The 25,792-nt window shown below is 41.3% G+C and overlaps 1 protein-coding gene across 5 annotated transcripts in view; it reads right to left on the minus strand.

Moving 5' to 3' along the window:
- CTNND2 (catenin delta 2) overlaps positions 1 to 25,792 on the minus strand; it is a 902,904-nt gene that overhangs the window by 88,314 nt on the left and 788,798 nt on the right. For 4 of the 5 annotated variants that reach the window (XM_059416910.1, XM_059416915.1, XM_059416912.1 and 1 more), the window contains 3 exons: positions 22,151 to 22,324; positions 9,306 to 9,380; positions 8,090 to 8,240 (listed from right to left, as the gene is read on the minus strand). In XM_059416910.1, coding sequence (XP_059272893.1) covers positions 8,090 to 8,240; positions 9,306 to 9,380; positions 22,151 to 22,324 — 400 coding nt within the window. The remainder of the gene's footprint in view (positions 1 to 8,089; positions 8,241 to 9,305; positions 9,381 to 22,150; positions 22,325 to 25,792) is intronic. The other variant, XM_059416913.1, reaches the window with a different exon arrangement.

The raw sequence follows: 25,792 nt of genomic DNA on the forward strand, positions 1-25,792 counted from the left end.
AGGAGAAGCCTTGCTCACCACAGTATTTCCACTGGTCGCAGTACCCAGTGGCCCTCTGTAACCATCTGCTGGCAAGAGAAGCCTGTGGGTCATCTCTCACACCTACAGTGCACTCTAACATTTTAGGAATAACAAGCTCATTCCTGAATGGACCTGACACTCACACAGACACTAGGTAGTATCAGTCTGTGGAGTTAATTAACTGTCAGTTAAAAAGTTGAACCCCACCATTCTCCATTTCATGGCTACAACTTTCCCTTCTGACGAGCAAATTAAGCTGTTCAAGTCTCCATGTGAGGACCAGGGGGATTTTTTTGTCATTTGATCTCTCTCATACATCAAATACCCTCCCGCGCTGATGTTAGCGTACAAGGGACTCCTAAGTAAAAGCAACACGTTGCACATTTCTGTATGCCTGGGCCATCCTGGCTGGTAACGTGTCAAGTTCAGTCGCCCATTTTCAAGAATAAGGATGATAAAATTTGGTGCTCAAAGGATATTAGGTACTTCAGGAAGCAAGCCACTTACCCTTTAGGATTCTTCTCCAAAGCCTTTTATTTTATGTGACATTGTTCAAAGACACTAGAATGGACAAAACTGAATAAGGAAATGTCATTGTAAATTTGAGGGGGGGAAAAAAACCACTACCAGTCTTTTCCTATAGACAATAAATGAACTTTCATGAACTTTCTTGGTTGTAAGAGAAGAAATCTCTGAATTTCAACCAAGTTTCTTGAAATCAGGATATTTTGGCAAGGAGCCATTGGGAATGATTCTCTGCTTCCCCTCGCCTCTTACCAAGCATCCCTTTGATTTTAGTCTGACGGGATGAACAGATAAGTTTTTCTTCCCAAGCTTGATTCCTCTCTATCAGCTTATGCCCCTTCACAGACTGCCCAGAGGCTAGGGCGCTGAACCCCCAACCTCCATCTGCCTCCTGGGTTCCCAGACTCTTGCCCAGAGCTTGCTGTCTTCTCCTTCCCAGAGATGGCTGGTCCACTGTTACAGTTTCTGTCTTCTTTTATTGCCTGAGATGCCCTCAAGGGCAGAACCACTGGTGCATTCAATATACAGTGCCTTTTCTTTAGCAGAACCCCTGCTATGGCTAGCCTTGCCTACTGTGTAATTCTTCAACATCCACTGCAACAAATACAACAAAATATAAGGCCACGTGGCTCAAAGAGTGTTCATCTTTAAGCTCTTATTAGATAGTAAAAATAATTTCTTTCCACACGATCAAAACCTTTTTTTTTTTCTTTTTTTTTTTTTTTTTGGAGGGGGTAAGGAGGAGAAGATGGTAGTCTACATAGAGAAGAAATACAATTTAAAAACCTTATCCTGCTAAAATCCCCTTTCCTTCTTTTAGATTCTCAAGATCTGGCGTATTGGAGGAGATCCATTTCATTTCTCATGCATTCTCTTCTTGAAAGCATTCTTCTGAAACTGTTTGGCTAGGCATAAAATGAATATCTAACCCATCAGAGTAAAGTTAGGTGGATTTTATTACCTCTTTTCTTTGGGGTCCTGAAATTTGGATCAACTGGAAATTTCAGTCAAGTCTGCCTTTTCCCTGCATGGTGTAGTTCTAAGGGGGGAATCATTAAGTCTTGTTTAATAAAATAATTATCGGCTCTTCAATTTATTTACAACTCCCTTCCAAGCAATTCTTATCTGCCAGGCCCAGCCACTAAAATTCCCCAACAGGTGCCCAAAGTTAATTAGCGAAGAACCCATGGCTTAGCTGGAAACCAAGGCAGCATTCACGAGATTAGGTTCTTGGGTTTGGGGGCTCGCACATGAACCTAATCGGAAGATACCAAGGCTTGGCCAAAGCACACATTTTTCCTGCTGCCTAGATTTTGGCTTGTGAAATCAAGTTATTAAAGAGAGCCAGCAAAGAGTGCTCTGAAAATCACCTCGTCCGGGAAACCGGGCTTCTTTTTAAAATACTCATTGAAATTGCATGTGTTTTAATTAAAACAACATCTGCCAGGGTCTGAAGAAACACATTTTCAAAAGTAGAGAAGGTATGTTCCTAAAATGTCCTCGAAACTACTTAATAAAGTGAGCCTTACACACGCCCAGGAATGCAAATATCGCATGGCCTTCCAGTTGCATGGAGGTCTCCAGAGCTGCTGGTCTCTCCCTGGGCAAAGGTGGGATTCCCCAGGGTCAAGAACATGGGTAAAGAAGCACTGGTGATGACTGACCTGTGAGATGGCTGTCCTCCAGAATGGGAGGCCCATATCCCAGAATGTTCTGCCATATGCACGATCTCTACATGAGATGAGAAACTAAACCACACACACACGCTCAAATTTCTTTTCTTTTTTTAAAGATGGAGAAGGGACGGGAGGGGCGGAGGGAAAGGGAGAAAGAGAACCTTAAACAGGCTCCAAGCTCAGCACAGAGCCCAACGTGGGGCTCAATCCGGCGATCATGACCTGTGCCGAAATCAAGAGTTGGATGCTTAACCCACCGAGCCACCCAGGCACCCCCTGCAACTTTAGCTGATGGGTGGGCCATACAGTTTTAGAGCCCACTGTTCTCTGGTTTTGCTAGGAGACACTATGGATGCAAAGTAGTATTTTCAACACACAGGGGATAATGACCAAGATGTCTTTCACTCCTGGGCCAAAGAATTCAGACAAACTTTGAGGAACAACTTCCTGAGGAACGTCTGAAATGCCTCTTCTTGGAGATGGAGACCCTGCTTTAGGTATCTCTTTACTTCCCTCATAACCTACTCTTGTGATTAGAGAACTGAGTAAAATTGTATCACAAAGTTTGGATGAAGATCAGTACTGGCAGGTTGATGATTCCATGGATAGACATCTCAGGAAATTCAGCTGAGATCACTAAATAAAAGAAAATGTTTACAAAGCTATGCAACATTCAGGACAGTCCAGACATAATGAAGATATTTCCCCTTTTCTTTCGATTTCTCCAAAAGAGAATACACTGCTCCCTGGGTAACAATCTGGCATGGAGGAGGTCATTCTATTGACAGAGCTGACTATCCTTTTCTTTATTGAGTTGTTACTTTCACTTAAAAGGAAGTTTTTATGTTGTCCTTTAAATATAACCAGCAACAACTGTCGATAAAAGTCTTTACAGTGGTCAGATAAAATCTTTGACCTAAATATTTAAAACATTGTGGCAAGAAAAAAAAAAAAAAAAAAGCTAGGAAGGGAATTCCTCCAGTCCCTTGGCTCCTACTTTCCCAAATGAATGAAAAAGATAATCTGAAAACCCCAAAAGGGGAGAGAAAGAGCAATGCATATTTACTGCTTAAATAACAATTAACTCCCAGGTAAGAAACTACCCTTATTCTGTTCATGATTTCATTAGTGTGGGAAAGTACCCACAGGTATACCTGGAAATTTAGGTTCCTTTCATCTCCATCTCTCCTGGCTGTTACCTGTGTTTGGAGCCAGCAGACTGCTTTAAGGAGATGGTCCATTCCTGACCCTGGAGAGTCAAATTTTGTCTGATGTGCCCTCAGAACTTGGAACCGATGGACAGCATGTTGCTTAGACAGAAGCTCAGCTAGGTGAAGGGGTGAGTAGAAGTTTAGCTGAATGAGAAAGATGGGTCTTGTAATATGAATGTGTGGGGCCATGAGTCAAAGAAACGTTCTTATAGATCATTCCAGATGTGGTGACCCAACCATCCAAGTGATAATCAAGGGAAAGGGTCATGCAAAGCAGAGAGGGTAAGGTAAACCAGCAAAGGGCCAGGTTCATGAGGCAGTGGAAGGTCCCTCTCCTCAGCCCAAGGAGGGATTCGGGAGAGCAGGGAGGATGCTTCCAGATCGCCTGCCGGAAAATGGGGCAAGCGGCCACCGCCCGGGAAGAGGAGGGAGGGTGCTCCATTAGCTCTGCCAATGCGACCCGAAGGGGGTGCAGCCATTCTGCCAACACGAGCTTCTGGCGGTGATGAAGGCACACACACAAAACGTTACTGTTTCCTGCCCAATCTTCCCAGGAGGCAGCAGCATGACTTTGAGCTTGGCAAGAGTCCTGGATTTCCGGGAGCATCTTAAGCTGTCTTTCCTTCTATTCCCTGGAAGCCGTGAGAAGCTGAAACAGACATTTCCCCTACCCCTTCCTCTCTCTATCTAGGAATCCCCAAACCTCCTCCAGATCATTCTTTAGAATAAATACCAGTGTTTTTTCACCCACCAGGGAATTAGTTCAGCAAATAGATGCCAAGTCCCTGCTATGGGCACAGGAAAGTGTTAGCAAAGGCCCTAGAGGGCATAAAAATAAATATGGTACCCAACTCCTGTATCTTATCTCTTAAGGAGAAGATGATGCGCATATACACGAAAACCTAAACGGCACCGCAAACATGAAATTACATGATAGAAATCTAAGATAAATTAAAAGGTTTCTTATCAGGTAGGTGCTACCCACTTCTGCTCTGAGTTCAAGGAGTAGACTACATTGGGAAGGCCACTCCAAGCTTTTGTCATTTATTCAGCAAAAATTTATGAAGTCATTACTATCGATCTAGGCACCCTTCTAAGTACATGGGTTACCCCAGTGAACCAACAAGCCTGAACTCCTGCCCTTGGTGGGCATACTTTCCAGTGGCAGGGAGATGGACAAAGAACAAGCAAAAGGAGTGCTATGCTATATATTAGGAGGTGATTGGTGCTGTGGAGAGAAGCAAAGTGAAGGGTGGCCAGAAACTGGAACATAAAGGCTGAGTGGGATGAGAACAGAGGCTCACAGACACTTGGAGAAAGAGGACTGCAGGCAGAGGCATGGCCAGTTCAAAGGCCCTGAGGCAGGATTATGGCTCACGTGATAAAGGAACTTCAGGGAACCAGTGACTGCAGCACATTAGTGACAGCAAGAGGGGAGATGGCGAGTGTGGAGGGGAACCAGAGAGCTGGGTCAAGTAGAGCCTTATCTGCCTGGCAAAGATTTCACTTAACCTGGGGTGGACAGAAGTCCTGTTTTGTGTTGAGAGTGGACAGTAGGAGGTGATGGCAGAGGCAGGGAGACTGAGCAGGTGCCAAGTTAATAACTAGATAGATGAGCGATGATGGGAGTTTGGGGGGAAAGTAACGAAGATGAGAAGTGGCAGGTTCGGGGAGAACGCAGAAGTGTGATCAGATCTGCTAACATTCTGGATATGGGGACTGAAGAGTTAAAGAGCGCTGCAAGGTGCCTAGTCTGGCCCACTGCAATGAGAAACCCGTTTGCTGTTGGGGGAAGACTGTGGAGGGACTGGGGTCGGAGGGGAAGTCAAGGAACTCAAGTCTGGAAATGTATCTGGGATGGACATCCAGCGGAGATGCTGGACACACAGTTGGACCCAGAGGTGTGGGATTCACGCTACAGACATCCATCCGAGAGTCGTCAGAATATAGATGATCTTTAACACCCTGAAACCATCGGAGGTCATCAGAGCTTCGGGGGAGAAGAGATAGAAAAGAGAAGTCCAAGTTCAACTCTTTGTCATTGTTGCCGTTCTTTGTTCAAAGACACTGCAGCTTCCTTTTCAATATACAAAGTTCTGTGTGGCATTTCCTAAAAAAAATCACTATGTCGATACAGCATGTCAAGTAAAAGGCTGGCAGAGGTCACGTTTCCTTTCTCCTAGGTAGAATAGAAAGGTGTGTGGTTGTTTTGTTTTGTGAAATTCTGCTTTTCTCATTCAAGAAAAAAGTTATTGATGCCATAAAGTCAGTGACTTGGATATTTTCCCTTCTATTTTTAAACAGCTGGCTCCCTTTCCTGTCTGGTGACATTTGATAGTAAAGGCTTAATTTAACAAGGGCAATATGGAGCTCCAAATGTTCCTGCCTCAGAGAGAGTACTAGATAACTGGTTTCTGAGAAAGAGATGCCTGCAAGCTAGAAAAGCAATCAATAGTTCCCTATTTTGTTATATTTTAATCCACCAAAAGAAATAAAACACACAAACGCACAATACCTAGTAGTTAGTATCCAGGCAGTAGACTGATTAGCTATTGATTTTTTCCCCCTCTATTTTATACAGGAGCACCAGGATTTTATTGGAAGCCCCAGTTCTGTCCCGTCTGAAATGACCATGGAAGGAAAGGAAAAGCAGATATGGAGAAGGTAGACTTCTGAGTTAATGGCCTAGTTTAAATATATAAAACCCATGACAGTTTTTAAGTCATATTCGAACTAAGTATAAATATCAAATTGTGAGTTTATTTTTCAGGCCTTATCATATGCCGCGAACTTAAAAAAATATCACTGCATTTTTTGGACACAGATTGGAAGTCTGGTTTCCCTGTAAATAAATAAATGGATGAAGGTCTGCAAATGCTTTTGTTTTTCCTGGAGGATATGATGGGTATTATGAAACGGCAGGAAAAAGTAGCCGGTTTCCAGATCCCAGAGGGCTTAGAATGCCACGCTCAGGAGCAAGGACAGCAGAACTAGACCCACGTATTTATGTGAAATCTGTGTATGAAGTTAGCACCCATGCTTGGTACTCCACCTGTCCCCAGAGTGGAATCTTGCCCCTTTGTCCATCCCTACCTGCTTCCTCTCTTTTCCCCAGCCCAGAGGCTGCATAATGTGAATCTTTGGCATGGGGGGTGGTCCAGCTCCCTGCTTCTGGAACTCAAATGACACCTGTTACCTGCAAGCAGGTTTGCCAGGCTTCATGCTGCACTGACCACAGACCCTACTGGAATCATCTCTTTAACCCCGGATGCCCCAGCAGGGGGACAAATGTCTGAGGAGGCTTGTACCGCTCCCTGGGCAGGCCCCTCTGTTGACCACTTCTCCAAGAAGATCTCCAAGGATCTTCTCACCTGCAGAGGGAGGAGCCAGGAAGCCTCTCTGATTGGGCTCCTCCCACTCACATGAGACCCCGTGAAGTCCTTGAACCCACTGCACGGCTCCCAGCTCCCCAACCAGGGGCTCCCTGTAGAAGCTGCAAGTAGCTGCTTGTTTGCTACTTCTCCCTAAATATCCACACGATCCACTCTCGCCTCCTTCACGTCTTCGCTCAAATGTCACCTTTCCACAACTCCTATCTTGACCTTGACTTCCCACTTAAAATCACAAGCCCTAGGCTGAATGAATGAAGCCAGACCTAAAAGCTCACATATTATGTGATTCCATTTACATGAAAGATCCAGCATTGGGATGTCTGCAGAGACAGAAAGGGGACTGTGGCTTCCAGGGACTCGGAGGAGGGAAAATGCAGTGCCTCCTTAAGGGCTATAGGGTTTTCCTTAGGGTGAGGAAAATGTGTTAGAACTTGACCGATATGGCGGTTGTAGGACATCGTGCAAATGCTGAATACTATCAAGATGGTGCACTCCCAAGTGGTGAACGCAATGTTGGGTCGATTTCATCTCAATGAGAAACACTTGAAATCTGTGTATAGTTTCTTTTACCCCGTGGAAGGTTCTTAACTCGCACAGGGTTCATGTGTATGTTTTGTTTGTTGTACCTACCCCCCTCTCCCGAATGTGAACCCCACAAGGGCAAGGCTTCTGTCTGGCTCACTGATACACTCTCTGGGGCCAGAACAGGCCTGGACCAAAGTAGGTCACAGATAAATCTGTGTTGAATAAGTAGATGAATCTATGATCTCCTGAATGCTTCATTAATAAAATATCCTTCTTATTTCTTGAATACCGAATCAGAGGGAGTTGAGTCTTTTGAGATAGGTTTAGAGAGCCTGTATGGTCTAATCCATACTGAATCTTAAAACAGTGGTGGCAGGGGAGGGGTAGGAGGGAGGTATGGCCTGCATTCATTAGAATTCCAGTCCACCACATGGAAAGCAAACAACCCGACAGAGGTTTAGAGGCTCAGGACGGTGGTATCCAGTGCTGAGGATCGAGGTACCTTTCAGTTTGCAAGGACTAGGAATGTCAACAAACATCACCTTTTCCTCTACATTCCAAGGGATAAATCAGTGCATTGGATTTAAAGCAGACAGGACAGCTGGGAAAACGCAGCCTCTGATAAACGCACCATTTCTCCACGTGCAGGTGTCCCGCCCATGGATTTGACCACATAGGCCCACCAGGAAATACTTTCTACTTAAAAATCTGAGATGTTGTGAATGTGGCGAGAACGTACCGATGAGCTCCTTGTTTCTGACGTCCAAGGCCATGTTCCGGAGGGCCGTGGCCACCGCGCACACCACCCGGTCATTATCTATTCGAAGCAGCTCCACGAGGATGGGCAGGCCTTTCTCTTTTCGGACAGCAGCCCGGATATATACTGACCACTGCAACAAGACGGAAGGCAAAGACCTTAGACGCTGAGCGGGGAGAGAACCGATCAGCAAAAGCACGTGTGGGTTTTCAGACTGCTGTTTACAGGAGCCGAGAAGGTTGTATTTCAAAGACCTCGTGGTGGGATGGGTTCAATGTGGTAGGCACGTACTGAGGTGTCTTAACTTTACTTTCTGCCTTCCGTACATGAGAGGTTTCCAGGTTAATCAGTTAGCCGTGCATCATCTCTCTGCTGCCGGCGTCCACTGTCCTTGACTTTGCAAACCCTTTGCATGACGTATGCACTTGACCCTTTTGGATTTGGAGGTGGAAGACAGGAAGGGCCGGGTTTTGGTGGGAAGAGGAATAAAAAAGAACCCCAGAAATAGTAGACAGTGATAAAGATTTGAGAGTAGATAACTCTTTTTTAAAGAGACTTGTGTCTGGAGGCGGGACATGGAGGTGAGTGGGCGACCATACTGCCAATACGCTGTGGGCTGAAGGACAGGAGTCAGAAAAAGGTAGGGGTGACAAGAAGTAAATACGACATTTAAAATTTTAAAATCAAGAGAAAAAATAGTAAGAGATTTTGAAGAAAACATTTAGATCAAAATATACTGTGTCTCGGGCCATCATTCAGCGTCCAATTTATAAGGTAAGACAATTTGTTTACAGTAAGACAATTTTTTTTGGACTGGGGGTGGTTGGCTTTGATGGAACACATCTCCTCTTACTACGCAAGTATACTTGCACCAGCAGGATGATAAAGCATTCAGATCCGTTTAACGGAAGGCAGGCAGGCCCAGACTTCCTGGACATTTATATACATACTTTATACTATCGTCTCGTGTTCAGAGAAGAGTGTGCACTATAGAAATCGAGCAGTAGAAGGGTTTCAGCCTGTTGCAGTTTCATTTACAATCTAAGAAAATGACATTCACGACATGAAGTTCTGGAATCTTCTGTGGCAGTGTCCTCCAGAGGACCACGGAAGGCAGAGGCAAGTCCCCATCCCTCCCCCACCAGACCCCTCCATCCCCCTTCCCCATTGGGGCAGGCACCCCAGAGCTGGCTCTCACCTGTGGCAGGCAGGGAGCCCCCTCTGGCAGTGAACGTAGGGCATACGCCATGCCTGCCACATCCTCAGCCCAGCCCTGCATGAAATATGAGATTAAAAAAACACACAACTTCATCCTGTCCTATGTCAGAAGTCATATTCACATAGTTTCTTATCACCATCCACTCATGCTGTCTGTTTTTCTCCTGCCACCACTCTGTGCCTCAAGCTCTAGGAAACCTGAGGGGGTGGGGAAGCAGAGAGAATTCACTAGAGCGAGTCCTGCTTGCCAGGAACCATGTCCCAGCCCCTCTCTCAGGGAGCAAAGAAATCCATAGTCAGAAAGTCCTAGACATGGAAACTTCGGGGTTTGGAAGCTGCTTATTGGAATTTGGGTGTCTGGATGGGATCCCCCCCTCTGAGGGAAGAAGGACCTTCATGAAAATAGTACAAAACCTCCTTCAGTGTCATTGGAAATTTCACTTGTAATTCGACGTGCTGAGATATGAGTTTCATCCACTTCCTCCACTAACTGTGAACCTTCTTGTCTCCAGTGCATGCAAAAGACTAGAAACCTGAGCTTGTGCAGCCCACTCACGGTTGGTTCTCTTCCCTAAAACTAAGAAGGGAAGCGAATGGAAATCAGATATAGGGTCAGTGTCTACATATTGTAGGATGAACACCAAACATAAACTTTAATTCTGGGGAGATAGTCAGGACCTTTTAAGAGACCACAGGGAACATTCTTGATAACTTGAGCAGGCTGAATCATAAGCCCTAAGGGGACCTCTTTTGTAGTAACCCCCTACTCTAGGCCGGGGATGTTGGCTTGTACATCAGGGATGTCGTCTAGTCCCACAAGGCCTGGGGAGTTTGGCATTAGTAGTCTTATTTTACAGATGAGGAAATCTACAAACAAACCTGTTAATAATCTGCCCACAGGGTAGATTGATTCTGGGCTTGTTACTCCACACCTGCTTCTCTTTATGATGGTGGATACTCCCTTCTTTGCCATCACCTCTCTCTCGCCTCTACCTCTGTGCTCAGTCTCCCAGACATTGCCTTGTCCTCCCCATCTTCTTCCAAATGTAGACAGAAGGGAACAGGGCCATACTTGAAATGAGCCAAGAAAGGGACGCTCTGAATTTATCTTCTTAGAAGTTTGGCTATTATATCCCTCCCAGATTGGGTGGAAAGATGACTTGGTGTTTGGAAAATAGTGACAATCCTTTAGCTTTCTGGGAAGTGATTTTAGTGTAACAAAAAATGTCTGTGTATGGCTGAAAATGTGTATGAAGTATGGATATGCCTTTTTGGAGTGCAGAAATGGTCATGTTCTCCCTAAGATATGTTAGGTGATATGTTCTCCCTAAGGGAAAAGAGATAATCAGATAATGGATGTGATCTTACGTTAGTGATACACAGACAGTAACTCTTATTTTGAAATATTTAGTTCTTTGGGTTTGCAGGTAGCACTGACTCTTGAGTAACACATGAATTAGGGATACTGGCCCCCTGTGTGGTCAAAAAATTTGCATAAAACTCTTGACTCCCCCCAAATTTCACAACTAATAGCCTGCTGTTGACCTGCAACCTTACCAATAATGTAAACAATAGATTAAAACATATTTTGTATGTCCTATGTATTTATACTATATTCTTCTTATAAAGTAAGCTAAAGAAAAGAGAATGTTATTTAGGAAACCATAAGGAAGAGAAAACACATTTAGAGTACTGCTATATTTGTTGAAAAAAAAATTATGATTAAGTGGGCCTACACAGTTCAAACTCATATTGTTCAAGACTCAACTGTATATGGAAAATTCCCAATATTGGCTCAATTTGAGACAACTCAGAATAAATTATTTAAATTTCACACAAAGCATGTTGCAAGTTTCCACAAGTTTTCTTGACATGCAAATCTATGTAACAGTGATGGTTTCTAAGTAGTCTTGGAGTAGATCATGTGTAACCCATGCATGTAACTTACATGAAATCTAGCAAGGAGTAAAAGCCTACAGGGCCTGAGAGAGAGAAAGGTATTCAGGAAATGGGGACTGTTTCATAGGTGCATTGAATACAGAAACACAAAGCTCATATACAGGTTCTTCCAGAAGGGTAGTGATCTGCCTTGGAAAGCATGGCGGTCTTGGTGGTGGTAGAAAGGTATATGGGTTGCCAAGAGTTTTGCAATAGAAACAAAAGTAGGAGTATCACTGGCATAAAAATAGCTGAACAAGAGAGAAAAATGTATCATAACTCATTGTGGTTGAGGTGGAAGTCTCTGGATGGAACCTTAACTTTCTGTAAGTGGAATGAGAACTGTGCACTGAGCACACTGCTCTAGAGGGAAGGGTGTGGACCGGGATAACTCTAAGAAAAATGGTCCATGAGCTGAAGAGAGGATGTTTTGTGATTCAGAAAGAGAAGAAGGAAGAGGGGAAGGAAGAAAAGGAGGAAGTGGAGGAGAAGAATGACAAAGGAAAGATGGAGGAGGAGGAAAAAGAAGAGGAAGAGGATCTTGTCCAGGAAAAAAGAGCAGAGACATGTTTCAAATTGTTCCCAGTGACATGTTTTCCTAGTGATGATCTCAGGAGAATTTTGAGCCCTCAGAATATTTAAGCAAAAACAAGTGTGACATTTTAAGCAATTGTCAGGTACTGCTCTAATGACTCTGTATGCTTTAACTCACTTATTTCCCATCTCAACCCTATGTGGTAGGCACTCCAGTTCCTTCTATCCATTACAGAGGAAAGGGAGCCACAGTGAGACTTCACAGCCTGTAGATGCTCAGTGAGGTCTCGAACCTAGAGGGCACTGTCCCAGACTTGGTGTGCTTGACCATCATTCTCATCTGCCTCTCAGAAAGGCAGGATAAGTTATACACGTCTGCACTCATAGTTGATATAATCCTTACAAATGTACCCATTAATTTTGGCTTAATAATTGATGTTATTATTTTGGACTTGCAATAGCTGATTGGGCACACCTCGAAACTCCTAGGTTAAGAGCCTTCAAGTGCTGTCAGTGGAGCTCCTGGACATTTCAACCTAGCCTTGAGAAACAGCTTGCCCCAATTTAGCAGACCAAAAAAAAGAAGTTGTCTATAACTGGAATTACAAAGAGAAAGGCCTTGTTTGTGTCAGGAAAGGATCACTTTTACACATGTAATGGGACAGCAGTTCAAGCCACTAAAAGCTGTTTCTCCTCCTTGTTGCTCATAGCTCTTCCTGGAGAAAGGCTCCACCATTGTCTGGTCCAACGACAACTGCTGTTGTCAGGATGGGACAGAGCACAAAATAGTGAATGCTGAGTTTTTGTGTTTTTTTTAATTTTTTTTTTTTTTTTACAATTTGATTGATTGATTCATTTAGAGAGTGTGAACAGGGGGAAAGGCAGAGGGATAGTGAGAGAGACAGTCTCAAGAAGACTCCATGCTGAGCAAGCACAGAGCCTGACAGAGTGCTTGATCTCACCACCTTGAGATCATCATGTGAGTAGACATCAAGAGTTGGATGCTCAACCAACTAAACCACCCAGGTACTCCATGTGAAAGGTGTGGACAGTGCCTGCCAGGATTAAGGAGTGGATGTGGCTGAATCTAGGGAAGCTTAATAGTTGGAGGGCCAAGTGTGGGCCAGGGCAGCACATTGGACCAGAGACAGCCCAATTACCTGTCATTACATCCCATCTGAGACCCCAACAGGACAAGGAAGTTTGTCTTGGATGAGAGGTGGCTTAGGACAAGAGATAACTCCACACTGAGAAATGGACACCCAATCCCTGTCCCTGAAGGAATATGCCTGCAAACATGCCCCCACCCCAAGTTTAGCATCAACTACAGGGGACAGGAGTAGATGAAGCCTGATAGACATCAATACAGCCCAGTGTAAGCCTGAAGAGACTGAGAAATAGCTGCATATTCTTCAGTTTACCTAGAAATATCTACAGTTTGTTTTCTTCTTTTCCCTTTTTGTATTGGACAAAATGAGAGCTCAGAAATTAACCCAAAATAAAGTTACATGAATTTTTATATAATAATGTTCCTTGTTGTGCATACAGAGAGTTTGGTAATAAAGTGAAGTCAACACTTTCTAACCCTTTCAGACTCCGTCAATCCAATGTGGATTCTCAGGAGCTTAATTTTTAAAGATTTTATTTATTTATTTATTTATTTACTTGTTTATTTATTTATTTGAGAGAGAGAGAGAGCACATGCATGTTGGAGGAAGGGACAGAGGGGGAAGGAGAGAGAGAATTTCAAACAGACTCCCTGCTGAGCACAGAGCCCAACATGGGACTCAGTCTCATGACCCTGAGACCATGACCTGAGCTGAACCCACAAGTCAGACTCTTAATTGAATGAGCTGCACAGGTACCCCTGTAACTTCACTTTTTAAATCCCCAGCCCATCCATAAACAGGAAAAAAATTTCTGCCTTGCTTAAGCTGATTTGGTTAAGGCTGATTTATGTTCCTAAAAGGAGATCAACGCTAATATGTAATAAGCTTCTCCCTCTTAAAATCCCAATAATTTGCTAAATGACTGGGGATAGTGTTCTCTTTTCAGTACTAAATATTATATTTAGTGGCTGAACCCATGATAGGGCTAAACTTCTGAATTTGTTGATTAACACCTTTATTCATATTAAATATTAATACTTTTGATTAATATCTTACAAGGTCTCCCGCTTTAGAAGGATAGTCTGAGATTAAGTGGTTCTCTGTTGCTTGACTGTTGTCCCATTGAATTCCCTCCTCTTTTTCTTTTGATTGGTTAAAAAGCCTCATATTTTCAAACTAAACTCTTCCAAATGTAATTTTACTTTTCAGAAGCATTTTAGCATTCTGTAGTGTCACAGGACCACAATGTGCTAAAATCCTACAGCTATAAAATGAGGAACACGTTGCAATGAGTTTCACACAGATTACACAAGACTTTGAAATTTGTTTCTGAACTCGTTTATGATACCATGTTATTTACCATGGCGTATCATTCTCATAGTAAGAGGGCAGAAAGTACCAAAAAAGTTTTACTTATTCAATCTCATTTTAACTGTCAGCTTACTATAATAAGAATGTTCAGGATATTCAGAAATGGTGTGGCTTTTGCTGCACGCCTCACATTATTCTCTCCAGCGTGGATCTTTATCTGAACTACCGTGTTCATCTAGGGCTGTGGTTGGATTTATGAAGCAACTGGGCAACTTTACCATGAGGCCCTTCACATGCTCGGTTCTGTTGCGGTGAACGTAGGACTTAGGTGTCTGCTCTTTATGTATTTTATCTGTTACAGGATTACATATTTTTGTTTTCAAAATCCCTTTTAAAAAGTTATATCTGTAATGAGGAGGACTGGGAAAGAACTTCCTTGTGTCATTGCAGCAAGTAAATCATTTTAGTAAATAAAATTTTTAGTGACAGTAATGGCAGCTATTTTGTGTTTTGTTTCTTTGTGTTTTATTTTTTGTTTGTGTTTGTGTTTTGAAAATTAAGTCAGGTTAGTACAAAAACTGAATTTTATTGCAAGTGTTTATGCAATGCTGAAAATATTAATGGCCAGGCAAGAGAACTTCCTGGGGGGGAAAGCATTTAGATACACTTTTGTTGTAGGAACAAGTAAAGAAGGCCAAGCTCATGTAAAAGTGATGTGGGAAAAGCATTCATCCAACAAATCGCAACATGAACACTCTTTAACTCTCAAATCCTAATTCTCAAACTATCTCAAGGATCAGTAATTCTCAATGAAAAAAATGGACCTTTAAGAATGAACTTTTCTGAAAACAGAAAGGTGGTTTTTGTTTTGTTTTGTTTTGTTTTGGTAAGTGTTATTAAATATGTCTTCACTGTGTGCAAATGGCATTTAGAAATGCCTTCTGGGCAACAGAATGGCATGTCTGAGAGAAAGGATGCTACAGATCTTATTCTGAGACTCCTGTATGTTCTTTAGTGAGAGGGTTATATAAATATCCCACGGATGAGGGGAGATAAACAAGAATGGGGGTTCAAATGAAACTGTCTACACCCCTGCTTTTTCAATAATGAGGAGGATTGACTGAGAAGTGCAGGTACACTCGATTTTTTATTCAATGTAAGAAAATAAAAGTAATTTAATTGTTTTTCATCCTCACTTATTAGACCCCAACTCAGAAAGTCTTTTCTTTAATATATCCCTCCCTTTTTTCTTTTAATTATGGTACCTCATGGGGAGTGGGAGTTAATATCTCATATTTTCCCTTTGGACCCAGAAAACATGTCATTCTGTGGATGTTACTCATAACCTGGGGGGACCATGCTGATATAAACACTTATGCAAATACAGGCATAGCTTTTATTGAAGCCCTGGGTAGTAAGGTAATGGGATTACCATTGGTTTTTACTAGGATATTAAGTGTTTTATTTTGTAACATAAATTGAATATATTAGCAAATCTCTGTCCCTTGACAATGGAGAATTTTGCTTTTCTTGAATTTGGATTTAGACTACCTAATGCCTGAGAATTGTTGTTCATTGTCAGTGGTGTACGAGTGTATGGAAAGAATCTGTCTGCTGGAGGCTAAGAGCTAAGCCCAGATAATGAGAGAGGTGTGACCTTGACTCTTATAAGAGAATATTTCTGGTTGTGAATTTGTGTTCTTTTTCTGCTTCCTGCTGGTAGATGATGACCACAAGTGTAGCCTTGGAAATCAATGTTAAAGATGGCAGAACAGCCATGAATGTAGGTGAATTAATTCATGGAGGGGAGCTTCCCTCTGCACACACCTGCCTTCACATGTTACATTAGAGAAAATAACTTCTGTCTTCTATTTTGTTTTAGTCCTTACATATTTAGGGTCTCTTTGCTATAGCCATTAGCATTATACATACACCCTTGTGTATATATTCTTATCATAGCATCAATAATGGTTTTTGAAAGTTTTGCTTTCATGTTTTTGTACTGGAAGGTATTAGGGGGAAGGTACCAAGTCAAACTCAGCTTCTTATGGCAATTGTCTTCCAGCTAACAGCTCATAGTTGGAGATGAAAGCATATTTAAGTGATGAAGGATAATATCGAGTTGATTTCTAGAATCCATGCTTATTATTTAATAATAGCATTATTATTATTTAAGAATAGCATTATAATAATATTATTATTTAAGAATAGCATTCTCCACAGAAATGAACTATATAAAAAGAATCAAAGCCACTGAGATTTTTCATAGGGCCACAAGTTCTAACCACTTCTACAAAAATGTTGTTAGGGCTGGAAGTGATCACATGCTCCTTAATTAGTCTCTTCTAAAGCCAGACTAATCCTTGAATCTTGTGGTCCCTGTCTGTGGGGTTATAACCTGATGCAGAGACTACGAACACTTGCTTGTCCTCAGGACTGGAAGAAGAGAATACTGAGTGGCATATCCTGAGCCCCACACTTCTGATCATGCTGGGACAGTTAATCTGAAGTGTTTAAGTTCGAATCCCCTCTGCCCCAACTGCTCAGGTAATTAATAATGCCAGTTCCCAGATTAGCCCATGTCTTAACCTGAGCTCAAATGGGGATTGTTTTTACAGATCGTTTTACAACTGCTGTAGGTCTAATATGTGCCCCAGGGGTTCTTTTAAGAACAGGCTGCACCTTCTAAACACCAACCCAGAATCACCTTTATATGTAATGGGGCCCAGCAGATTCCATATGTTGCCTCCCTATCTTCTCACTGGCATAGTTGATTATGAGAAATCAGCTGTCACTCTTCTCTTTGTATGTACAAGTCTTTCCCCCTCCAGCTCCTTTTATTCATATGTATGTATGTGTATGTATACACACACACACACACACACACACACACACACACACACACAATGTTTCTTAGTACACTTGACATACAATGTTATTCTCTGGCTGATTTTAGGATGCTCCCTTTACTACTGATTTTGAGCACTTTGAGTAAGATGTATCTTAGAGAAGCTTCTTCATGCTTCTTCCACTTGAGTTTCCTTGAGCTGCCCTGCTTGTATCGGTGAGTTTAAGGTTTTCATTACATTTGGGAATTTTTCAACTATTAAGACTCCAAATATTTTTTTCTGTTCTCTTTCTCCTTTCTTTCTCCTTTCTTTTGGGTATTTCAATTACACATATATCAGTCCACCTGACATGGCCAGTTGAGGTCACTGATGATTTGAGGTTTCTTCTTTTTTCTCTGTGTTTTGTTTTGGGCAGTTTCTATTGAGTTCATTAATCTTTTCTTCTGCAATGTCTAACCTGCCACTAATCTTATCCCATGTGTTTTTCATTTCAGACATTGTATTTATAACTCTAGAAGTTTTATTTGATTCTTACTTATTTTCCATGTTCTAATTAAATTTTTGAGCATAAGAAATATAGTTACAGCAACTGCTTCTCTGCTAATGTTAATATCTGTGTCAGTTCTGAGTTGATTCTGAAATGATTAATTTTTCTTCTCATTATGAATTACATTATCTTCTCTATTGGCTTCTAAGGTTATTTTCAATAGATGCCAGACATTCTTAATTTTAATCTGTTGGGTGCTGCATATTTTTTGTATTCCTTTAGACATTTTTAAGCTTTGGTTAATTTACTTGGAAATGATTGCTATTTTTGGATCCTACTTCTAAGATTTGATAGGATAGAAAAGACTGGATCATATTTAGTCCAAGGCTAATTATATGCTCAGTGCTGGGAGGCAAGGCCCTCCTGAGCACTCTACCCAGGGGCCCATGAATTACAAGGATTCCCTGTCTGGTTCTCAGGAAGGCACACTATACTCATCCCTACATGAATGCCAAGTTTCATTCTCTCTAACTACAGGAGGCTCTTTCTTCAGGTGTGGGCATTTCCCTCACATGCATGCATCCAAGAGTTGGTATTTCCCTCACATGCATGCATCCAAGAGTTCCCTGCAGAATATTTGAGGGGGATACTCTGCAGATCTCTAGGCTTCTCTCTGTGTGTGGTTTTCTCCTCTCTGGTACTCTGTCATGTGAACTCCAGTCACCTTCAGCTCCCCAGCTTCCCAGCCCCATCTCCTTAGCTCAGAGTCTGCCAAACTCCTCTGGGGTTTCCATTCCTGGTGCCATGGTGGACAAACTGGCTCAAGGCAGTGAGCTGGGGGCAGTCAGAGGGCTCATCCTTGCTTGTTTTCTGATAATTGTTTCCAATGATCAGAGAAAATTGTCTCTGTGTCTTAAAAACCATGGTTATATTTCCCTAGGTTGTTTTATTGTTATTATTCTGCCATAAAGGGAGGAAAATCTGGACCTCCATCTTGGCATCTTGCTGGAAGTAGGAGTCCCTCAGGTGTAGCTGTTTCTACAGCTTCAGAATGGAGTTCTAGAACTCACAGCTTTGGAGATCAGATTATTCGATGACAGTGATGAAAGTAATGCCCCAAACCGGGTTTATTACACATATGGCATTTACAGCAAAAGTGCAGTCCTTGCTATCAGGACTACTTACTGGGGTCTTATGAGGAAGGCAGCACTAAGTCATGTGTGATTAGGGTCAATGACTTGGTTATGACCTGGATTCTCTCCATTTCTTCTTTCTTAGGTTTGGCCCATCCAAGTCCTGCTTCAGGTTGGTCATCATGTCCCACTTGGTGTGTTGTCTCTAGGAGCCTGCTGATTGGGCAGGGTCCTCAGATACCCTCTGTGTTTATTCTGACCCAATTCCTAACCCATTAGGGATCATGCTTCAGGGCTCGTTTTCACCATACTCTTTTAAAACTTTTTTTTTTTTTATTTAAGCCTTATGTTTTATATCACACCATTAGCTAGAACAAAGACAACTGTCAAACTATGATTTCTACTTTTATTTGTTGCATTCCACTGATACCCTGTGGTTCTCGTCTATGGGATACTCCAACTGCTAAGCTACACTAAATTCATTGTCCTTCTCAAGGCTGTTACCCTGACTCTAGTCTCAAATTTCCCAGTTCTCTTATTTTTTATTCATATTGGCCACATGGCCAGAGATTCTGTTTCCTTCTACACTACATCTATGTTGCTATCATGTTATCTCATTAAATATTAACAGCTTAATATCCAAATGTCCCTTTATTCTATCTTATTTTAAAAGTAAATGGGCACAAGAATAAGTCCTTTGAAACTGGTCACATTTTAGTGGAAATTGGACTGTAGAAAGATACCTAATATATCTGACTTAATAATAAATACAGATATATTTCTATAGTTCAAACTCTTAAGTTTTCACTAAGTTGAATTACAACAGAAATAACCCGTAAGTGGTTTTTGAAAGAGCATTCACTCACATTTTGGAAATCTTTAAACTACTATATCCAATTGTTTTAAGATTCTGTGACAAACAAAATAATTGTACTGTACATAGGAAAAAAGGTAACTGAAGTCCATATTGGCCATGAAAAAAATACATTACTTTGCTTCTGCCATAATACCATTATGTTTTTCTGATGCTCATAAACCAAGTAATGAGTCTCCTAAAGTTTAAAAAGTATTTAAGATCATTATGAAGATCTAGTTTACTAGTCAATTTGTTGCAAGAAGAGTTTGCATGACCTTCCTATAAAGAAAAGTTATTATTTCAGATGATGAGGTCTATAAAAAGCTGCTTCCATGTAAAATTCCAGTCTTTTACCTTCTCACATTTGTGCTTTTGTTTGGGTCATAAAAAGTTAAGGACACCAAAAAAAATATTTCAACAGTCACTATAAAAATACATTATTAGTACTCTAGATTTCAAATGATAGCACTGTCCATATGAAACTTGGTGCTGTTTTGTGTCCTAAATCCATCTTTTAGTCATTCAAGATTTTTTCTTAAATAAAATAAATTTTTAAAAGGAAGGATTTCTCTGTTTGGTTTTTGTACAAGTTATTTTCAGTCTTTAAAAAATTATAATCATTTATCAATTTATAAACAATTTTTTAAAAAATTATAATGATTTGGCTTAATGATAACCTTCTTAAGTGATCCCTATGGATTATCTATCTTCCCTTTTCATATATTTCCTTACCATTTAACATGGCATGTTAATAACGTATACAATAAATGATGATAATGTGACTATTACTCATGCTTGTGTATTATGTTTTGATAAGAAAACTCTTATGTAAATAAAATATATATATATATATATAACTTATGTATATATATACACACACATATGTAACTATATACAAATATTCTTTAACAACCCCTTGCCTGCCTGAGAACTATCTCACTTTTCTAGGGTTATTAGGATGGTGAATGCTTCTTATAGAGTAAGGTTGACAAAACTCTTGGCCCAACTTAATGACAATCCAATGGCCTATGGCATCTTGCTTCCATCTTTGCATCTAGTGCCATGATTGATCTGCAAGCTGTGACGTGAAGTGGCCACAGTCTTTTCTGTCTAAAGAGGACCCATCTGATACAATGAAGTGCTATAATTTGCTCAGGGTCAGAGGGATCGGAAAAGGCAGAGACTGGGTTTGAATTGTGATTTGAATCAAAGCCTCTTAAATTTAGAGGGAGAGAAGATCTAAGGGTTAGTTCAAGGAAGTGATTCCCATTATTATCTTTCTCCTTGTCTTGCAAGGCCCTATTCTGGAATTCTGCCTGATGTGATTCTTCTTTTGAAGCTTTTCTCCAATTGAGAGCAAGAGATACCTTCCCTTCAAGGCTAACTCAACCTGAATTCTTTCAGGACAACATCAGGGACACCTATGTGCAGACAGGAAAGGGATGATGATGTTCATTCCTAAGACTCTCAAAAGAAGGAATGGGCCCACACAAACATCAGCAGCCAGCTCCTGGGAAAAGTTGTTAAGGGCTGGCCCGCAAGAGCTGTGATGTCCCAGGTCAGAAAGAAGGCAATTCTGTAGCTGAGACCATAGCAGTGGAAACAGAATGATAAGTGAGAGGCGACCTGAAGGCAGATGTTGGAAGCTCTAACAAGAAGGGAGGATACAGTTGCATGACGATGCTGAGGGCAGTATGTGCGGTGCCCATGGTCCTAGGCTGAGAACTCTCCGCAGCCAGGTGTCTTATTAACATTGTTATGAAGAAAGTGAACTCTAGATAGTGACTTATGTATATCTTAAACCCCAGGCTTTGAATTAAATGAGTGAAAAATGGATGGCAGAGGCCCTTTGATAATTTCCTTTCTTGATATTTTCGTCATATGCCCTCATTCTAGATGGTTACACTTTTTTATGTGGTAAAACAAGTTAGCTCATGGAATGGCGAGTGACCAAACTCAAGAATTCTTTGCTAGGGTGAATCCTTTTCTACCCAAAATGAGGGTCATGGAAATTTTCTGTTAAAACCAATCAGGGATAACCCATGTTTATAAGAATTCAGAGAAAAAGGCCCTCCCAATCTCCTTCTTCATTGTACATTTGCTTTAACATTCTGGCCAAAGAGACCTAGGAATACTATTCTTCTCTGTAAGCCCATGGGTTAAAAATGAAAGAGGTTCTTTCCCTTTGAGGACAGGACCAACTACAACATTATAGGGATTCACATGGGTTTTGATACAAAACGCTTGGGTATTAGCTCCCGTAACAGTCAACAATAGAGCTTTGAAAAGCATCAACATGTCACAATCTCCCCTGAAAACAAAATAGCTCAGCTACATACCTAGAATGGAAAGCATATCACAGCATTTTCAATGACTATACTTACATCTATCCATCTATATTTTGTAGTGATTTTCAAGGACCCCTGAGCCCTTGAGAATTTTTAAAAGGGATACCTTTCTATGTCCAAGAGTCCAATATAATTGGTCTTTCCCTAACATTCTCAAAGCCTGTATTGGAATTGAACATCTCAAAATTGGACGTCTAATCCTTTCTAAGGACGTGCTTATAACTCCAGATCTCTTCTTTACGGTAATGAACTAGTCATACCTTCCAGCTCCCTGCAGCCAAGTTCTGCAGGGCGCCTGCTGCCCCTTCCAGCGTGTCTGCGTTTGAGCACTCAGAGAGCAGTGTGAGGTAGGGTTTGACTATAGATGGGTGCCACAGCATCTGGATCCCTTTTGGTGGTTCTGCACAGTCTGGAAGAGGTCCTACTCCATCCCACTGGTGGAAGAAAAATAAGAGAGTAAACACCTTTAACATTGTTACACTTCCCAACTTTGTTTTCTGTAAATATAGACAAAAACAAAAGCAGGGTGTCATAACATTTAGTGAACATCTATGGCAGATAGGGTAAAGCCTTACTAGACCAAAAACAGGACATCCACGCCTGCCCACCCAGAGCCCATGATGGAAGGTGGAATGTAGTAGAACGTGTACATAAGTAACTGTAATTGACAGTAGAATAAATGCATAAGTTCTCTAAGAACGGTGCCAGCACATTTCTATAAAAGGAAGAAGAAATATGTTAATTTTGGTGGGCAGAATGGAGAGCATTAAACAACAAGGCAATGTATCTTACAGTTAGCATACTACTAGCATAACACGGTACACATTAATAATCAAATACCCTCACTTCTTAAACCTAAATACCAACTGATAAATTCTTATATAACTTAAAAAATACCTATTTTTGTTTGCTTTTGCATTCTATCATTGCATTATAGGCATCAAACGGTTGTCAGAATGGACACAGAAGAGAAAATTGCTGTGGTTTATTAGATGCATTGACCTAGCTAAATACAAATTAGATCTTACAGCAGTTCTAATAGTTCGGTTTGCTCTGAATTGGATCTAATGGATAATAGGAGAACATGTAATTAAAAATTAATGCCAATAATTTAAAAACTATCGCTTATTGAGCAAGGGAGTATCAGTAGACCATTAAAATGATAGTTATGAAGACTACGCTGTAGCAACGCGGACAAATAATTATGATAAAAAGTGAAATGAATAAAGCAGGATGCAGAGTAGTGAGGGGTGTGGGCTTTATACCACGTAAAATGCACCAGGGAAACACGTATGACCATAAAATCTTCTTAACAAAATGGTTATGTCTTTTGTTTTTTCTACATTTCAAATTTTGTTACACTTTTATTTTTTTTATTTATTTATTTTTAAAGATTTTATTTATTTATTTGTCAGAGAGACAGCGAGCGAGAGTGAGCATAGGCAGACAGAGTGGAAGGCAGAGTCAGAGGGAGAAGCAGGCTCCCTGCGGAGCAAGGAGCCTGATGTGGGACTCGATCCCAGGACGCTGGGATCATGACCTGAGCCGAAGGCAGCTGCTTAACCAACTGAGCCACCCAGGCATCCCACACTTTTATTTTTTTAAATGTTGTGATTCTGGGGGCGCCTGGGTGGCTCAGTGGGTTAAGCCTCTGCCTTCGTTTTGGGTCATGATCTCAGGGTCCTGGGATCGAGCCCCACATTGGGCTCTCTGCTCAGCGGGGAGCCTGCTTCCCCTCTCTCTCTGCCTAGCTCTCTGCCTACTTGTGATCTCTCTCTCTCTGTCAAATAAATAAATAAAATCTTTACAAAAATAAAATAAAATGTTGTGATTCTGATCTACTTAAAAATAGTGATTCTTGGGGCACCTGGGTAGCTCAGTTGTTAAGCATCTGCCTTTGGCTCAGGTTGTGATCCCAGGGTCCCCAGATAGAGCTCCGCATGGGGCTCCTTGCTTGGTGACAAGCCTGCTTCTCCCTCTCCCACTCCCCTGCTTGTGTTCCCTCTCTCACTGTATCTCTCTCTGTCAAATAAATAAATAAAATCTTTAAAAAAAAAATAGTGAGTCTGATCTTTGATCACACATAGTCTTTGTCTTTTGGGAAAAATGGAGCCAACAAATATAATGAGGGTAGAAATGAAGCAAATTATATGTTAAGAAAAAATACTCCAACATTCACTGCTGAGAAAAATCATAGTAACACAAAATAATTCTTTATAATTCAGGGCAGGAGCATCAAGTTATTTAACTGCTTATTTGTGTTTCTTAATGGTTACTTAAGATATAGTCTAAATGACATATACAAAACCTTCCTGCAGATATTCATGTAGGTACATACACGTGCATGAGTGTGTTTGTGTATAAATGCAAAAATTACAGCTATATTTCAAAATCTGTGTTTCTTGGTTCTGAAAATTTTACTGGACTATAGGCTTATTTCATATCTTTGTAACATAAAAATGGAAGAGTTGATGATGAAAATGTAAAGTTACTTAACTATCACAAGTCATTTTCATTATTTATTATTATATATTCATTATATATATTATATATTCATTATATATATGATATATATTCATTATATTCATTATTTTCCATGAGAAAAATTAAAAACTCTCGTCTTCTTTTTCTCATTTATGATACAACTTAAGGCCAAAGCTCAGAAATGAATATCCCATGGACAGAGGTTGGACATACCACAAAAGGTCATCTTCTATGAGAGTGTCCCTCAATTTTAACTCTGTAACAAGGACACTCAAGATGGAGGAATCTGCTTGTTCTTTAAGCCCAAGCCACTTCAAACCATTCTGAAATGTCTTTGCCCCTGCGCAAGCGTGAAACCAGCAGGTCCCTTTTAAATACAGAAAATAACAGAATGGGATGCGAACGGTCTTGTCACGTGGCTCCCTGCTCATGCGTGCAGCTGGGCTCACTACCCTGGATAAAGCAGGGCTAATGCTGGCTTGGCCAGGGAAAGCAGCTTGGGTGTTGAATCTTTCTGCTGGCACAACAGGAGATAGTAAATTCTTTCTTTATTTTTTTTTCTTAAGATTTTACACTTACTTATTTGAGAGAGAGAGAGTGAGTGCAAGTGCGCGCGCATGTGCGCATGAGCAGGGGGGCGGGGCAGAGGGAGAAGCAGACTCCCCGCTGAGCTGGGAGCCCTATGTGGGGCTCCATCCCAGGACCCTGAGATCATGACCTGAGCTGAAGGCAGATGCATAACTGACTCAGCTCCCTGGAAATGGGAAATTATTTCATGTGGGCTTTTCCCATTGTTTATATTATCATCTCCTTAAGATTTTAAAGCTATGGCGTTCACATAAAGATGTGATGATATTCAGAAAAATCAGACTATGCACTTAGAACTCAAGGGGATGACATTTCCGTCTCCTGCAGGGTGAGCTCCCTCAACAGCAGGAGTCGGGCAGAAGCGGTATTTGCACGCTCATCACAGAACGTGAGGGCCGACTGGAAGAGCAGCAAGAAGCGGCTGTGTGTCATTTGCTGGGTCTCATCTTATTCTCCTTTCCTAACTTCTGCCCAATAAAATAGGATAATTGGTTGAATCAGTAGACAATTTTCTTCGGCTCTGACATGTGATCTATGTAGCTCTTAAATACCTTTCACTACAGTCCTTTCTTAATAGCTACAGAGAGAACCTGAAGGAAATAAAAGGAAAACTGATGTGAATACGGGTAATCTTTGATGGCACTTAGAAATGGAGTTCAAAGGGGAAGTCTCTGTTATTTTAGAACATTGATGGTACCCTGGTATGTCGATACTGGAGATGAAGAGTTATTTCAAAGCCAGTCAATGTATCTGGCCTTTATCTGGGTACATTATTTCCAACTTTTGCTGAGTTAATAGGGAAAGAATTATCAACTGTCCATGAAAAATAG

The sequence above is a fragment of the Mustela nigripes genome, chromosome 12, assembly GCF_022355385.1.
Source record: "Mustela nigripes isolate SB6536 chromosome 12, MUSNIG.SB6536, whole genome shotgun sequence".
Classification (NCBI taxonomy): Eukaryota; Metazoa; Chordata; class Mammalia; order Carnivora; family Mustelidae; genus Mustela; species Mustela nigripes.